Source organism: Macaca nemestrina, chromosome 8 (assembly GCF_043159975.1).
Source record: "Macaca nemestrina isolate mMacNem1 chromosome 8, mMacNem.hap1, whole genome shotgun sequence".
Lineage (NCBI taxonomy): Eukaryota > Metazoa > Chordata > Mammalia > Primates > Cercopithecidae > Macaca > Macaca nemestrina.
The window spans coordinates 9,755,300-9,771,146 of record NC_092132.1 but is presented as its reverse complement, the minus strand read 5'-3'; the positions used below and the strand labels follow the sequence as shown (position 1 = coordinate 9,771,146).

The 15,847-nt window shown below is 36.5% G+C and overlaps 1 protein-coding gene across 5 annotated transcripts in view; it reads left to right on the top strand.

Annotated features, from left to right (window-relative positions):
* The window catches only part of LOC105488247 (KH RNA binding domain containing, signal transduction associated 3), a 201,198-nt gene that overhangs the window by 74,497 nt on the left and 110,854 nt on the right, over window positions 1-15,847 (top strand). For all 5 annotated transcript variants that reach the window (XM_071067784.1, XM_071067783.1, XM_011752145.2 and 2 more), the window contains exon 3: window positions 14,429-14,545. In XM_071067784.1, coding sequence (XP_070923885.1) covers window positions 14,429-14,545 — 117 coding nt within the window. The remainder of the gene's footprint in view (window positions 1-14,428; window positions 14,546-15,847) is intronic.

Below are 15,847 nucleotides of genomic sequence, written 5' to 3'. Positions count from 1 at the left end.
ACAGGGGGCGCTGAAAGGACAGAGAGGAGGGTCCTGGTGATAGGCTCAGAGAAGGCTGCTCTAAGGAGGTTGTCACTAACGAGGCTGGCTGGCTGGGGTCAGAAGTGAGACAGTGAAATTGAAGGGTGGCGACTGAGGAGCACTATATTGAAGCACAGAAGGCATTTGGGAAATTCCAAGCCAATTTATTTGACTAGACAGATTTTTATAGAAGACATAAATTAAGTGGTAAGGGAGCAGAATGTGGATGGCATTGGCCAAAGGTCCTGTGAAGTTAAAGTAGAGAATGACATTTGAACTGTTGTAGACGATGAGGCTTCTCCAGGTGCTTAATGATGGCAGACTATTTCAGGAGAGGGAATGCCACATGCATAGTCATGCTGGGGTGAAAGAATGCTTATGGACCATTTTAAAAAGTGAGTTGGAATATGACATTAAATACATTATATCTCTATGCATAATGCTGTGTTTTAAGTGTCTATGCTATATTATTAAGTGAAAAAAGAAAAGTCAAGATACAGAAAATACAGGATCCAAGTTGGAGAATTATTTGAAAAAGCGAACCAGAATCTTAATAGCAGTTATTTTCTGGAGGATAGGTTTTTGTGATATTTTTCTACTTTACATGTTTCTGTACGTGAATGTTTTAATAACTTAGTGTAACCTTTATTAAGATAAAAAAGATTTCAATTTTTTGGGGAAAAATGTGCCTGAGATTTTTACTCAGGAGGTATTTTTGTACTGTGATTGTGATTTTCGAGGTTTAGAGTGCTATGTTATGTCTATAAGTTTAAATTAGGTTTATTAAATTTATTAATTTGATAGTTGTTCTTTTAGCCTCTAAGCATTCAAATCTGTATACATACTATTTGCAGTAACTTTGTCTTAACCAGCAAAAGTTTCTAACGTTAAAAGTTTTTCTGTAATCTGAATGTTGGGATTGTGATGTATTTGTTCTCCTCATATAAATGGTTAAGTTAAGGATCTTTGAGATATAAAACATGTCTGTTCCTGAAGTTTCAGGGAAACTGCCTTTTTTGAAGTGGGCTTGCATTTTTTCCTTGTACTATAGTATGTCATAGACAATTTAAAACCCCTTAAATTACTACTTGGTAGAAGCCTGTTCCATGGAAATCATCATGGATTTACAGATTTCCTAGGATAGTAAATATTTTGCAGTCATAGACATATGTTAAATGTTGCCATTTTTGTTGCTCCTGATTGATTTTCAGAGACATAATATTTTTTCAGATAATTTATGTGAAAATGATTTTTGATGTTCATTTGATAATTTACCTCTAGAAATAAAGTGATAATGTACATGTATGCTAGTTTTTTGTATCCACAGTGCCAAAACTAATCTGGTTGTCTTAGACCATTGCGCTGCTATAGCAAAATACTGAGACTGGGTCATTTATAAAGAACAGAAATTTATTTCTTACATTTCTGGAGGCTGGGAAATCTAAGATCAAGCCACTTGCATTTGGTGTGTGGTGGGGACCCTCTTGCTGCCTCCTAGCACCGTAGAAGGCAGAAGAGCAAAAAGAACCTCAGCTAATTACCTTAGCCCTTTTAAAAGGCTTGAATCCATTCATGGGGGCAGAGTCCTCATGACTTCAGCACTTCCCAAAAGGCTCTACCTCTTAATTACCCCCAAAGGGGCCATTTTCAACATGAATTGGAGGGGAAACATTCAAACCATAGCAGCTGGCTAGTTGGGATTTTGAATCTTGTTGACGTCAAGGCAGCCTGATATTAAAAATAATCACATAAGGATACATTTATTTACTGTGAGTCACTCCTGGTATTCATTAAATCTTGGGCCTATGATAAAGTAGAAAGGCCACTATGGATTGTATAAATGTAGAGAAACTGATTGGCCCATAATGGCCATTGTTTTATGATGGATGGTTCCCTTCTACTTTCTCATTTTGTCAACCCACGTCTTGTAGTGGGAACTGGAAGGAAAAGAACCGGTAAGCGGCAGCAGGAAGAGTAAATCTTCAGAAGCTACGTTTGTCCTGTTGTCACAGGCTCTGGACTTGGGTCTTGCGACACAGCCCCTGTCTGTGAGAATTGGGAAGTTATTTAGGTTGGTATTTACAAATATGACAGCATTTCAGACATATTGTGGAGGGAATTTAAATCTTAATGTTTGCTCTCCTTACAGTGCTTGATTATTGAGGCAGAAAGCTACACTTGAACTTAAATTTGATAAGTGAAATCCAAAAACAGCCAGGCATATACTGAGGGGTTCCTGAAATAATGTAGTGATATTGTTTGGGGGCATATTATTATCATTGGTGTTATTTTCCTGAGCCAATGAATAATTAAAAATTTGATTATAATCCTTATATATAAGCCCCTGAAATTTTTATTACATTTAAAAGACTAGAAACAGTCTATTACATGTTATTACATGTACGTTGGTCACAAAGCAGTAAATTTAGAAATTAAAGTGTGTGATGAATTTTGTTATATTTAACTCTTTAATTACATCTCTGCTTACTTTGAGGTACATCATAGAAGATACATCTCTATGCCTATTGCTGAGCCAAAAAGTAAAAATATTGTTAGTGCTTTAGCAATGTACTGCTGGGCTTATGTATCTTGGATATTACTATACTGATTATTTTGGCTCTGGGCTCCATAAGGATCACCAAATTGTACCAACTTGAACATTGCGTGACTGTAATGGTACTGGAGATAGGAAATGTGAACAGAACATAATCCCTCTTTTCTAGGATGCAGTCTTTTGGAGGAAAATGGCAAAAATTCATGCCGTAGACTGAACTATAAATTTCCATTAAAAGAAATAATATGTAATTACATGAAAAATGGACACATAATACAAAGGCAGACTGAGAATCATGATTATAGAGAAAGAAATCAGGCTTATGAGCTAGCCCGACCTGTGCTTTCTGGCACTGGGTGTGTCACCTGTCTCTGTTCCCGACTGTTAGACCAAATGGCCACAGGACACTTCCACTTGGATATCCCACAGACATCTTAGAGATTTGCCATGTCCATATCTCAACTTCATACCTCCTCTTCTTGGCCAACCTTGACTTTTTCCTGTGTTCTTTACTTGAGTAAATGACAGACAGCACATGTATTTGAGTGCCCATTACAGATACCAGAACATAATTTTTGCCTACACACTTCTCCCTCATTGACCTGCTTGCCTCCATCCTTCAGATGCCATTCATTTACTTTCTAAATGAATTACCATCTATCTCTCTTTACATTTCATTTCACTCCTTAATTAGAACACTGTTACCCCTTACCCTATCTATTGCAATAGATTATTTGCTGTATCAGTTTCTTGCCTTTGATTTTAAATCTTCCATTTAATTCTCCCACTTGCAGCCTGACTTTTGCAGTCTGGGATTTTCTGGATTAACGATTTCATGTTTATGGGCTTCATAGCTTGTCCTCCACACACTTCCTCCTGGAATATCCAACCTTGAGCAAATGCAGATAGCAAGTGTGTAAGATAGCTTATTTCAGATTGTATATTACTTGTGTGTGCCTGTGGGTGTATGTCTATGTTTATTTTGCTCATATTATATTCTGGAAAAGTCGCTTGTACACTTCATTGATCTTTAGCATTACTAACATCTAAATAAATTGGGCTGTTTATCATTTAGAAATAGATATTAGGTTAAAATTACAGTCAATGGAGCAACACCAAATAATCTCAACCACTACTAATAATATCTAGTGATCTATAGTTGGAAAATTAATATATTTAAGTAATAGTATTTATAACTGTAATGTATTGTAATCTCTGCAACAACAACAAAAAATCAATAAAAACCTTATTGAATAGTGCCATTCAATCTGGAGGAAAATAAGCTTTAACTCCACAAGTATTTATTGAGAAACCATTATATAGGAAAAATGATTAATTAAATGTGGGGTCCTACTTACTCTCCAGTAATTCATAATCTAATAGGGGAAATGATAAATTTTACTAAATAATACAGGATAAAGATTGATTTAATATTATAAAAGTAGAGGCACAGCATGGAATTTAAAGAAGTGATGGAGAGTTATTTCTAGAGAAATAATTATGGATGAAATTAAATTTAGTCTTTAAGAATAAATTCAGGACATTAACAGACATGAGGGAGAAGGGTAGAATAACTGTCGGGCTAGAATGACTTCATTATGGGAAATAGTGGATCATAACATTTGTTTAAATCATAAGGAATATATTCTGGAATGCCTTCAGTGCTTTACTTGGGCATGGAATTGTATATATCTAGATGGGAACCCTGAAATATTTGTGATATTGAAATAAACAAACACCTAAACACAAGTTTGGAATGACTTACTCTTAGGACGTTAAAATGCCCATGTAAAAAGTGATTGTTATTTTCAGGGGTGATTATCAGAATCTTGAAAATGATTTTGCAATGCTAAGCTCGACTCAGCAACTATGCTAAGAAACAAGGGTTTTGTTTCTGAGGAGGCTACTCCATTTCATGTGAATGCCATGGTCCGAAGTCCATTGTTAGGTTTACTATTGTTTAGAGTTTGGCATTTACTACACTGATATAATTCAAATGAGATCAGAATCCTGAATACCAAGAATGGTAATTTATTTAAGTAATCATTATGTTAGTGGTCAAGATTAAACTTAAAATGTCCCATTGAGCCAATAAAGGTATTGATCTGTTCTTTCATTTCAAGAGAATAAAGGGAAAATAAACCTTGTTTGTTCTCCCTTTGTATTTTTGTCCTTGGGCAGAAAACAGGTAAGTGTAGATTACAAACTAAAGATGTTCTTTGACAGTTTTTGTTCTCCCCAGTAAAGTATAGAAAGCGAGTCCTTGGGTGGTGTTCTCCAAAGAGGGGTGCATGCTTTCTAATACAATTAGGTGCTGGGAAAATACAGTAGAACTTCTATTTACGTGTAGACTTCTGTTTATGTGTGTGTACACACACGGAATGGTTTTCTGTGTGCGAGACATTATTCTAAGCACTTTACTGTTAACTTATTTAATCTTTAATGTGGGATAGACATTATTATTTCCTGTTAACATATGAAAAACATGGAAGAACGCAGAAGAGAAGTTGAGTAACTTGCTAAAAGTTACTATGTAGCAGGCACTTGAATCCTAGAAGTCTGACTCCAGAGCGTATGCTCTTCAGAAATTAAACTTTATTAATATTTAGGGCAGGGATTAATACAGTACCCTTACATGACTCATCTAAGTTGAGTTATATGCACTTTGAGACAGTATCCTGAAGTGAAAGGGGGTATTCCACAATGGATCTCACAAGGATATTAGTATTAGATAAACAATATAAATATATTTTGCTAGATGAGGGTCTGAAGTAGAATGTAAAAAGGAGGATATAAAGAATTTTCTAAAAAAAAATTTAGAGACAGTATAAGATACAGACAGTTCTCGACTTACATTGGTTCAACTTAGGATTTTTTCACTTTATGATGATGTGAAAACAAAACACCATTTAGTAATTCATTTGCTTCGAGTGTACTGGGGCATACAGCTATTCATATGTGCCTGGTTGCAGGTTTATGGGTTATATTAGCTAGTTTTAATTAAACATGTCCTCCAGTGGGCAAATATTACTGCAAAAGACACTGTTAATTAAAGGTTGTTGATAAATACAATCTAAATTAGTGAGAAAACCACAGAGCTGATACTTCTTTTGTGCCTAGTACAACTCAGCCTTATAAAAAAATTAAAAACAACTATGATCCAGTTGGATATGACAAGAACAGTCTTCTCAGTCGGAACTATTTCTCTATGTATAGTAGTGTTAATGATGAATCTCTTGGCCTAGGTAAGTATTGCAGTATTAACCAGTGATAGGACAAGCATATGATTTTTAGATAGATAAATATGTGTGTGTATACACACATGGTACCCACTGAAGGAGCAAAGGTGTAAATGTGGGTGGGGATAATTCTTACATTGCCTAACTTAACTTTACTGTGGAATATTTGAGGTAATAACCTATAGGTAGTGTTTACATTTGCTGTCACCATGGGATGTACTGATGGACCTGCTTTCTGGCCTTCTTCCTTTCTCACAGTTTCTTAGCTGTTAAACTGATTTGCGATATATACCGATCCTCAGCTTACAGTGGGGTTTTTGCCCAATAAGCCCCTTGTAGGTTAAAAATATTATAAGTCAAAAATATATTTGACACACCTAAGCTACTGAACATCAAAGCTTAGCCTAGCCTGCCTTAAATATGCTGGGAACACTCAACATTAGCCTATAGTTGGGCAAAATCATTTAACACAAAGCCTATTTTATAATAAAGTCTTGGATATCTCATGTAATTTATCAAATACTGAACTGAAATTGAAAAACCAGAATGGTTGTACGGATACTGGAAATAAAGTTTCCTACTGCACGTGTTTTGTTTTCACACTATCATAAAGTCAAAAAAATCCTAAGTTGAACCATTGTAAGTCGAGAACTGTCTGTATCTTGTACTGTATCCAAACTGTTTTTTAAAAAATTCTTTATATCCTCCTTTTTACTTTCTACTTTAGACCCACCTCTAGAGAAATAAATTTACATTGTTTATCTAATACTAATATCCTTTATTTTACAGTTCTTCTCGGGTGTCTTTTTAAACATTTTTAAATAAACACTTAGAACTTAAGCTCAATTACAAGTCCTTGTTGGCCAGTTAGACCCCATATACCAAACATGTGCTTCCTTTCGTTTCTGCCTGTGTAGTATATTCTAGGTTTTGTTTTAATTAACGTCTTGGGTAGTGATTAATACTTTTTGGGCATTAATTTCAGTTGGCATTTGTCATTCACTTCTGTATGCATGAAATATCTCTTGCCTGTCATAAGTTAGTGCTGTTCTAGACAGTCATTGAGGTACAAAGATGAGTAAGACAGGGTTTCTGCGCTCAGAGAAATCACCACCTTGCTTCCCAACTTAGGAAAAAGAAGGTGGCAGGCAGGTAGCTCGCCAGGCCTTAGAAAAGACCGTAATGTTTGAGGGTATTAAAATTTGACTTTTTGATCAGTGATGCTTTGTCATTTTTATCAGTGGTGTAGTGTACATATTGTGCTCTGCCCCCATGACCACACATGCAAGCTTTCAGGCCCTGCGTGGTGCCCTTCCTGGAGTTTGTCTGACTCTGCATCTCACTTACCTGATTGCACACAGCAGAACTGACACAATGCCAGTTCCAAGCCTGAGCTTTAAGAAAGACTTCTAGCTTCTGCTTTTCTCATCTTGGAAATCAGACACCATGGACAAACCTATCATGCCGAGGCTACCATGGTAAGCGGAAGCTTAAGATACTTAGGTGAAGAGTCAGGCAAACCAGCAGGAATCGAGGTCTCCCCTGACAGCCACCACTAACTCATGAGCCTGTCTGCCCCCAACAGTGCCGAAGTTGATGAATTGTGAGCAAATAAATAAGACAGTTATTTTTCAAGATCATTCAATTTGGAAGTAGTTTCTTATGTAGTAGTGGATAACCAAGATAGCCTTGAAGTGGAACTTTTCTGTCCCTAATATTCTCATTGCCAAGTCAGTTAAGGTTGTGTGAAAATCATGTAGTTTATACCTGTTACTTGCAAATAGGGACTCATAATTTCTGTAGAATATAGTTTGTTCTGAAAAAAGTTTTGATGTCTTTAATTGAATATAACATTATGGTCTTTATGGGATAGAATAGTTATTATATATTTGTATGTGTGTTAGGCCAAGAAGTTTAACTCAATTGCAAAATACTGTATTAGAAATTTTCTTTTTTTATCCTATGGGTCACTTAATTTTGCAGAATGTGACTTTTCTTTTTAAATACCAGAAGGTATCCGAGTCCATTTGTGCTGCTGCCATAAAATACTTGAGACTGGGGAATGTATAAAGCACATACATTTATGTTCTCACAGTTCTGGAGGCTGGGAAGTTCAAGGTCAAGGCACTGGCAGGTTTACTGTGTGGCGAGGGCATGGTCTCTGCTTCTAAGATGGTGCCTTCAACACCGATTCCTCCTGAAGATTAGGCTTTTGTTCAGGAGAAGGATATAGGATAGGTGGGTCTGGGCGGATTTCACCAATCCCTTATCCCCCACTGGCTCCCCAGAGGAAGTGGTTTCTTTATTCTCTTTGACTTTCTCTGTGAGTGCCTGGGGGCTAGGAGGGATTTTTTGCAGAAAAAGCTTTTAAGAAGGTTTCAACTTTTCTAATTGGGTGGTTTCCAGGGCTTCATACTCTCATGTTAGCCCACCCCAGATGAGCAAATGCTTGAGTTTTATTCCTCCCTGTAGATGCCTGGACAGAGATACCTACAGGGAGAAATAATTTTTGCCCAGGGACTTCAGTGTTAATTTGCTTTCTGTCCAGGTTTTTTTTTTTTTTTTTTTTTTTTAATTGTTTAAAGGGTGGATATGACGTTCCTTCCAACTCTGTACGTCTGAACTGAATGTGCAGTTCTTGGAGCGCAGCAGTTTTGAGAAGCTGAAAAAAATCCCGAATGGCTAAAATTAAAAGCAGAAATGTGTTGAGGCTAGAGAGGTGAGCCAGAGCTTGCTCCGGGAGGGCTTTTCACAGCAGTAGCAAAACATTGGCACTCAGGTTCGCAGGACAGTCACATCGTTGTATTTTAAGCAGAGATGTAATATGGGCAACTTGTGTTTTAAAAAGACCTTTCTGTTGATTGAAGGAAATGGAAGTGGATACAGAGAAAAGACTCTGCAGCGGTCCAGGGAGAGGAGATGAGGGCCTAGACTAGGGTGGTTGTGGTAGGACTGAAGACAATGGACAAGTTTAAGAGATGTTTCGGAGGTAAAATCATTAACATATAACTAATTAGATCATTAAGATGTATTAAACGCCCTCTCTATTCATGTTGGAGAGAGAAAGCAGTGAACACACAGGCCTAGTCAGTGCCTTCATGCAGGAGGCGGCAGGCTTCAGGCCTGAGTTGCTGCAAAGACGGTGGCTCCATTTGCTGGGCTAAGGGACTCTGGAAGAAGAGCATGTTTGAAGCTTTGGTGGCGGAGTTTCCAAATTCAGTGTTGAGTGTTGTGTTAGAGGTCAGTAAAATAGCCCTTTATTATACTAATCAACTTTTTGGTGAGCACTCAGTTACGGGAAACCTTTTAATGGGGACCATGACATGTTCTTGAGATTTAGTTGTTTATGAAATGACAGCTTAACTGTAATTGCTCCCCACGGAACAGTGTCATGTCACAAATATAGTTTAGATCAATTAAAGCCAGTTCAGAAAGGCATTAGGTCTTTGCCAGTGAATAATATAATTAATGTAGCTTATACATCATGCAGTGAAACTCAAATATAGTTACTATATGTTGTTATACCATCTTCATAATCACTCAAAAACCAACTCAGGGTATGTGACTTTTCCTGATTAGTGGAAACAAGCAGTTCAGCTAATCTTTAATGGAGAAAATAATGGGACTTTGGATGGTTTGTGTTTAAAAATGTAACATTTGTGTGTCTGTGAGAGATACAATAATTGACATCCGGAGAAAAATTATTAGGAATTATAATTTGCAAATTAGTAAAATGATAATTTCCATGTAAGTGAACAAATAAAATTATTAATAAATGAATATTTATTAATATTAATAATGAATATGTATTAATGGACAAATTAGATTATTTATACAAATGAATGTTAAAATGTATTTTCTTATTTCTTACTGTCTTGCAGATATAGTTTTAAAATAAACAGCAAATCAGGACATGGATAAGGAGAGACTATTTGAAAAGGTGATTGCAAGAGCACAGAAAGAGACTATGGGCAATAGGGAGAGGGGTTATTAAAAAGGGAGAAAGACCTGACCGTGAAAACTGTAAGTTACATCTCAGGAATCAGGCAGAAAAGGGCTTTCCTTTCTTGGGTGAAGTGCTTGAGGCCAGAACAGTGTGGGGCAGTGGGATGAATGGGTGGCAGTGGCAGGATGGGACGGTGATCAGACAACACTACCCCTTTGGCTTTTTTTCCAAAAGGTCCTTCAGGTAGAGCTTGTCTGCTGGTTCAGACTGAAGATGGGTCAAAGTTCAGGGGTTGAAGAAAGGAGAGAAGTGGAAGCAAAGTTTAACTTACTCAGGATATGTCTTTTTCTGATTGATCAGTGGAAACCAACAGTTCAGCTAATTTTTGAGGGGCAAAATAATGGAAATGTTGAGGGTTTGTGTCTGTTCTTGCTGTAGGTAAATAAAGGATCATCTGTGAGTCTTATCTAAGTCGTGTGGGTAAGAGTGGTCCTTTGCAACAAGCACTTTCCAGAAACACAAAAGGGTGGGAAGATTTCTTAATCATCACTGTTTTTAGGTGCACAGGGCTGCTCAGGTAAAATTCAACATTGTCACAGCGCTTAGCACTTTATCTGATATTTTAATCTTCATAATAACCCTGAAATGTAGTGACTTTTATAAGCCACACCTGGAAATTATGAAACTGAAGGCTAGAAATGCTAAGAAACCACTGTGTTCACATTGCTGATAAGATGGGGGCACTGTGTGATGACACCCCTTCAGAACCCATAGCAAGTGGACTTCAGGAGGTGTTATGGGACTAATGGCAAATAAGAGAACTGTGCTGCTTTCATTGTTTATTGTTTTTGTCATCCAGAAAGTCCAAAATACATACTCAGTCCATCTGTTGGTGAGGCCTTTTCTTGTTGCGAGTACTGTGACTAGCTTGAAGGATTTTTTCTTAAAAAAACAAGAAGCAACAACAAATAAAACCTACCTTAGGGTATCATGTGGAATGCATGGAGGAATTGAACTTGCAAATGGAGAAGATAGTAATAAGGACTTTAAGCCTAGGAAATTGTCTGTGGCTTTTCCCTCTAGCAGTATTTCTTACCCGGGCCACAACTGACATTTTAAACAGGACACTTCTGTGAAGGGCGGGACCATCTATTTCTGATGTCCGACATTATAGGCCTTTGCCCGTAAGTCCCAGTAGTGACCCTAGCCATTGTGACAACCGAATAAACATGCTAAATATTTCCACATGTCCCACAGGAAGGTGATGCAACATCTGCAGTTTGAGAACCTGACGGAGCAACCAAGCACATTACCACTATTGTGACTCAGCTCTCAGGACGTTCAGTAGCCACATAATTAGTTCTAAATTTCAGAATCTCTTGACTTCCGGTCAAAGACCAATTCTGTGGCTGATCTGGGTGGCCTGGGCCAGGTCATGCCATTTTCAGTGTGGTGGCTCCCTTGGTAGCCTTGTCCCACTTGCCATAGGTTCTGAAGGGGCGGCAGTTCCAGAGAAGGTGGGTCTTGTTCAGATAAAATTGTATATATCCACAACAGTTAAATTCATCTATTTATTACTTACTAATTTGGCATCAAGTATACACAATCTGCTGGCTGCTCTCGTGGGTGATTTTCATATACTTTCTTATTTAATTCATGCAACCTGCACCCGCAGTAGGTAGTATGATCTGTGTTTTGTGGATGAAAAGTCTGAGACTCGGGAGGGTTAATTTGACTGGGGAGATTGAACTAACTTGACAGGGGGATAATGGTTGAACCAACCGAGTTAAGAGGAAAAAGAAGGGAAAATAAAAGTGTTTCTGGTTGTCACAGTATTCATTTATATGCTTTATGTGAACAAAACACTAACAGAAGTGGAAAAAATAAACCCCTAAAGGTATATAAAAGTCATATAAAATGCTTTTTCTTTTTGCCTAGAATGCTGTCAAGTGACCTTTAATCAATCATATCTCTCTGTGGACTTCAGATTCTTCCATATAAAATTAGATGTTTGGATTGATTTCTAAAGCCTCTTAATTTTTATCACTTGGGAACTATTTGACCACTTAAGATGCAAGATAATTATGACTATATGACTATCAAAATTTATTTTTGCTCCCTTTTTGAAACCTCTTAAAATAAATATAAATGAAATAAAAAGGCATAAATTTATGAAGATCACAAGAATGGGAGAGTGAGACAATAGGCAAATGATGTCTATAAAATTTTGGTGCTTGCAAAATAGATAGATAAATGGTAATGGAGACCAGAGAAAGCAGAACCCTGAGCTGGCAGGCGGAGAAGAATTCAACCAGAAACATGTTCATTACTGTGGGAAAACTCAAGAGCCCTCAGGAATTGTAGATAGCAATTATGGTAAAGGTGGATTTATGGAGTAGAGCTGACAAGAGTAGACTTGGTTGAAAGGTATAAGAAGTAGTTAGATCACAAGATGTTCTCATCTTATAAAACCAGGCATCTGCCCCTCCACACTCTAGCAAAAGACCAGAGGTTTCTTGAAGAGGTCGAATTGGAGAACTGTGAGGCTCTAAGACACAGACAGATACAACTGAGGATGAGGGTGAGATGTCACACTGAAAATGAGGGAATTGTTTCCTTTAAAAGTGTGTGTGCTTAGTGATGGGATTCCCAGTATTCTGGCAGCTGGACTTAACACCTCCTCTTAGAAGGTTGAGGAGTCTCTCTTCAGGGAAGTGCCTCACCCAAGTGAAAAGAAATATAGATACTGATATTTCAGTAGCTCTTGATAAAATAACTCAGCTGCCATATTTACAGTGAAGACTACTCTTGCCAAGTGCCATGTATGAAAACAGAACTTCCAGTCAGCAATCCTGAATTTTTAAGAACAGATAGTAGAGGATTACCAGACATCTGATAAAATCCCATAAAAGAGAAAGGGACCAGCTCACAAAATGAGGAAGGGGAGACTCTTGGAAGAAGCAGGTACTTTAAACTCCAAGGTGGGGACAGGCTGCTGTCATTAATATCTTCAGAAAGGATGAGAAATGTCATTGTTTCCACAAAATATAAACAAAACACCATAAAGAAGAAACAGCTATAAGACAGTCTTATTCATAGTTAAACATTTGATAGCAAAAATGAAGGAATCAATAGGTATATAGGAAATGTAGTTAAATTCTCCAGAAAGTAAAACAGACACAAATAATAAAAGAGAAATTTAGAGATAGCAATCCATCTCAGGATGTCCAAGGTCCAAATAATAGAATTGTCAGAAAGATAATAAAAGTGAATGGGGATCTAGAATCAGGTGGGATTGTATGGTCAGTACCCAGTCCCACGTGATTCTTGCTCCCATTTACTCCACTTTTTCCACCCTGTAGTAGTATTCGACTTTGTAAACTCTGCAAGTATAACTTTTATATTTAAAAATATTTTACTGAAAATGACATTTTAATAAGCAAAAAATAATTACATGCAAAGATTAAAAATATATATTTGAGTTTTGGTTGAAGACCAATAAAATTAAAAGTGGGAAGGAAAAAATACCATTTAGATTTTTTAAAGTGATAAGTACTTTTTTCAGGAAAATTACTTCAATTGCCGTAGTTAGGTAAATTGAGGAACAATTTTCTCTTAGAAACAGCAGCGCAGCAGTGGCATGGATCGCAGAAGAAGTGGCTGCTCTGTGAGTTTGTAATCAAGCATCTTGCCAAGGCGAACAGCTTCCTCCCTGCTGATTTTCTATTTGGAAGCAAGAAGTAGTCATGATTTACCTTAATTATAGCAAGGCTTTTAAAAATTGTGTGAAATTCCTGATTATTTATTTATTTTTTTATTCAAGATGTATGTATTGAGTGTCTGTTATCTGGCAAGCATTGTTTTAAACAGTGTTTATATTGACTGACTTAATCATCAGAACAGCCCTATGAAGTCAGGTCTTGTTGTCATTCCTGTTTTACAGATGAAGAAACTGAGGTATAGACCGGTTAGGTAACTTGCCCAGGGTCACTCAGCTGGCAAACAGAAAAGGCTAGGTTTTAAATCATGGTAGTCTGGTTACAGAAGGCATACCCTTAATTAATTCACTACTATTCTGCTTGTTGAATAAGGAACCCCAGACACCTAAGGTTAAATAAATGGCCCACATTCCCATAGCTAGTTATTTTAGAAGCAATAAATTTTGTTGTAAAGCTTCCATTAGCCACCAAATGCTTAAGAACTCATCTAGGCCAGTCCTCTCACTGATTGAGTAACCAGATCTAAGGGCTGACCAGGTAGAAGAACCAGGTATTCCACAGTGACCGGTGTAGTGCATGTTAGAGACACCTGCTGTCATTTTTTCTCACCTACGTTCTCATCCTGTAAGTGTTCATTCATGGTGATATTCAACGTGTGCTGAAACAGGATAGCAACCAAGGAATTCTGGGAAATTAGCTTCATTCACAGTTGTGGAATGTAGCCATCACTGAAATAAATATAAAGAAATATATCAGGGTTTTTTATTTTACGTTTAGCCCCGTTTTATGTGGTTTGTGGGAAACATCATATTTTGATGCATATAGCAGGAACTTAAATATTTGCCATTAATCAGTGATGTGTAGAACACTACAGTGTTTCTTAATGTTCAAGATTAAGAAATTTCCTTCAGATATAAATGCTACAAATTTGGTCGTTTATTTTTCCTAGTTCAACTTTGTGGGGAAACTTCTGGGTCCACGTGGCAATTCTCTGAAGCGTTTACAAGAAGAAACCTTGACAAAAATGTCCATCCTTGGGAAAGGTTCCATGAGAGACAAGGCCAAGGTAATATTAATTATAGAAAATGGCTAAGTTGTGAGTTATGTTATATTATGTACTCTTATATTGTCCACTGTATTCATATATAGTTACATAAGGGGATTTATTTGTGATACTGTTTAGAAAATTGGGTCACTCTGGTCAGCTTCAGAATACGTAGTAACTTAAACCTGCATCTATAACATTTATAGTCATACATTAAATAAAAGCATAATACTTAAAGTTTTGATTGCAGTTGTAATATGTCACCTTGTAGGAAGTAAGATAACATTAAAATTATCGTGAAAAGAAATAAAAGCTATCTATAGTCTCATCGTTACTGTTTGCATTTTAGATTAGTGTTTTTGGAGTCTTTTTTTCTGTGCAGACATTACATATAGTTGAGTTTATAATGTATATACTTTTATTATTTTTGCTTTTTATTTGATATTGTATGCATTTTAGAATGTTATTAAAATTGATTTTAAGTGTTTTAGTAATTGCTTATTGTTCTAACACATAATTGTTCTACTTAGATGTATTCACATTAATAGTCATTTTTTTAACCAGCTAAAAATACTATTATTTTTATTGATCATTTTCTTAAATATGCCAATTCTGAAAGGAATTTTCTCATATCATAATGTGTGTCACTTACATTGTTTTCTAAAGACACATGTTGTTTTCTCATTATTAAAAGATTTACTGAGAATCAGATCCACATTGAGCGATCACATACCGTGAAATGTTGAACAGTGATTTTTTAAACACAGATGATTTCAACGCAATCCAACATCCTCACAAAAAGACTATCTAAATAATAGCTTTTATAATAAAAATGGCCAGTATTTGTTTATTGAACTGCCACTGTGAGTCAGGCACTGTGTGAAACATTTTACATGTGTTCCTTCATGTTATCCTTGGAAAAATGGTGGGAGATAATATTTTCCTCATTTTACCTGTAAGGAAACTGAGATTCAGAGAATTTGAGTGTATTATCTGGGTTAACTTGAGAAATTTTTTGTTTTCGACTAACACACCCATGGTTTTCTGATACCAGCACCCATATATTTTCGACAGCAATGGAAAACATGACATGTATCAGATTTTTATGGGGTACTGTTTAAAAATACAGATTCCCCTACCTCTACTTGTTTAGGGTAGAGCCTCAAAATGAATTTCAGTAGGTGTTTGAAATGATTCCAGTGCATGGCCTGGTTTTTTTAATTACTCACTAAATATTACTGTCTTAAATTATGACTTCAATTCCCTGACTCATCTATTCTGGCAGTAGGAGAAAATGAAAACATATATTTGGCCAGTTGGTCA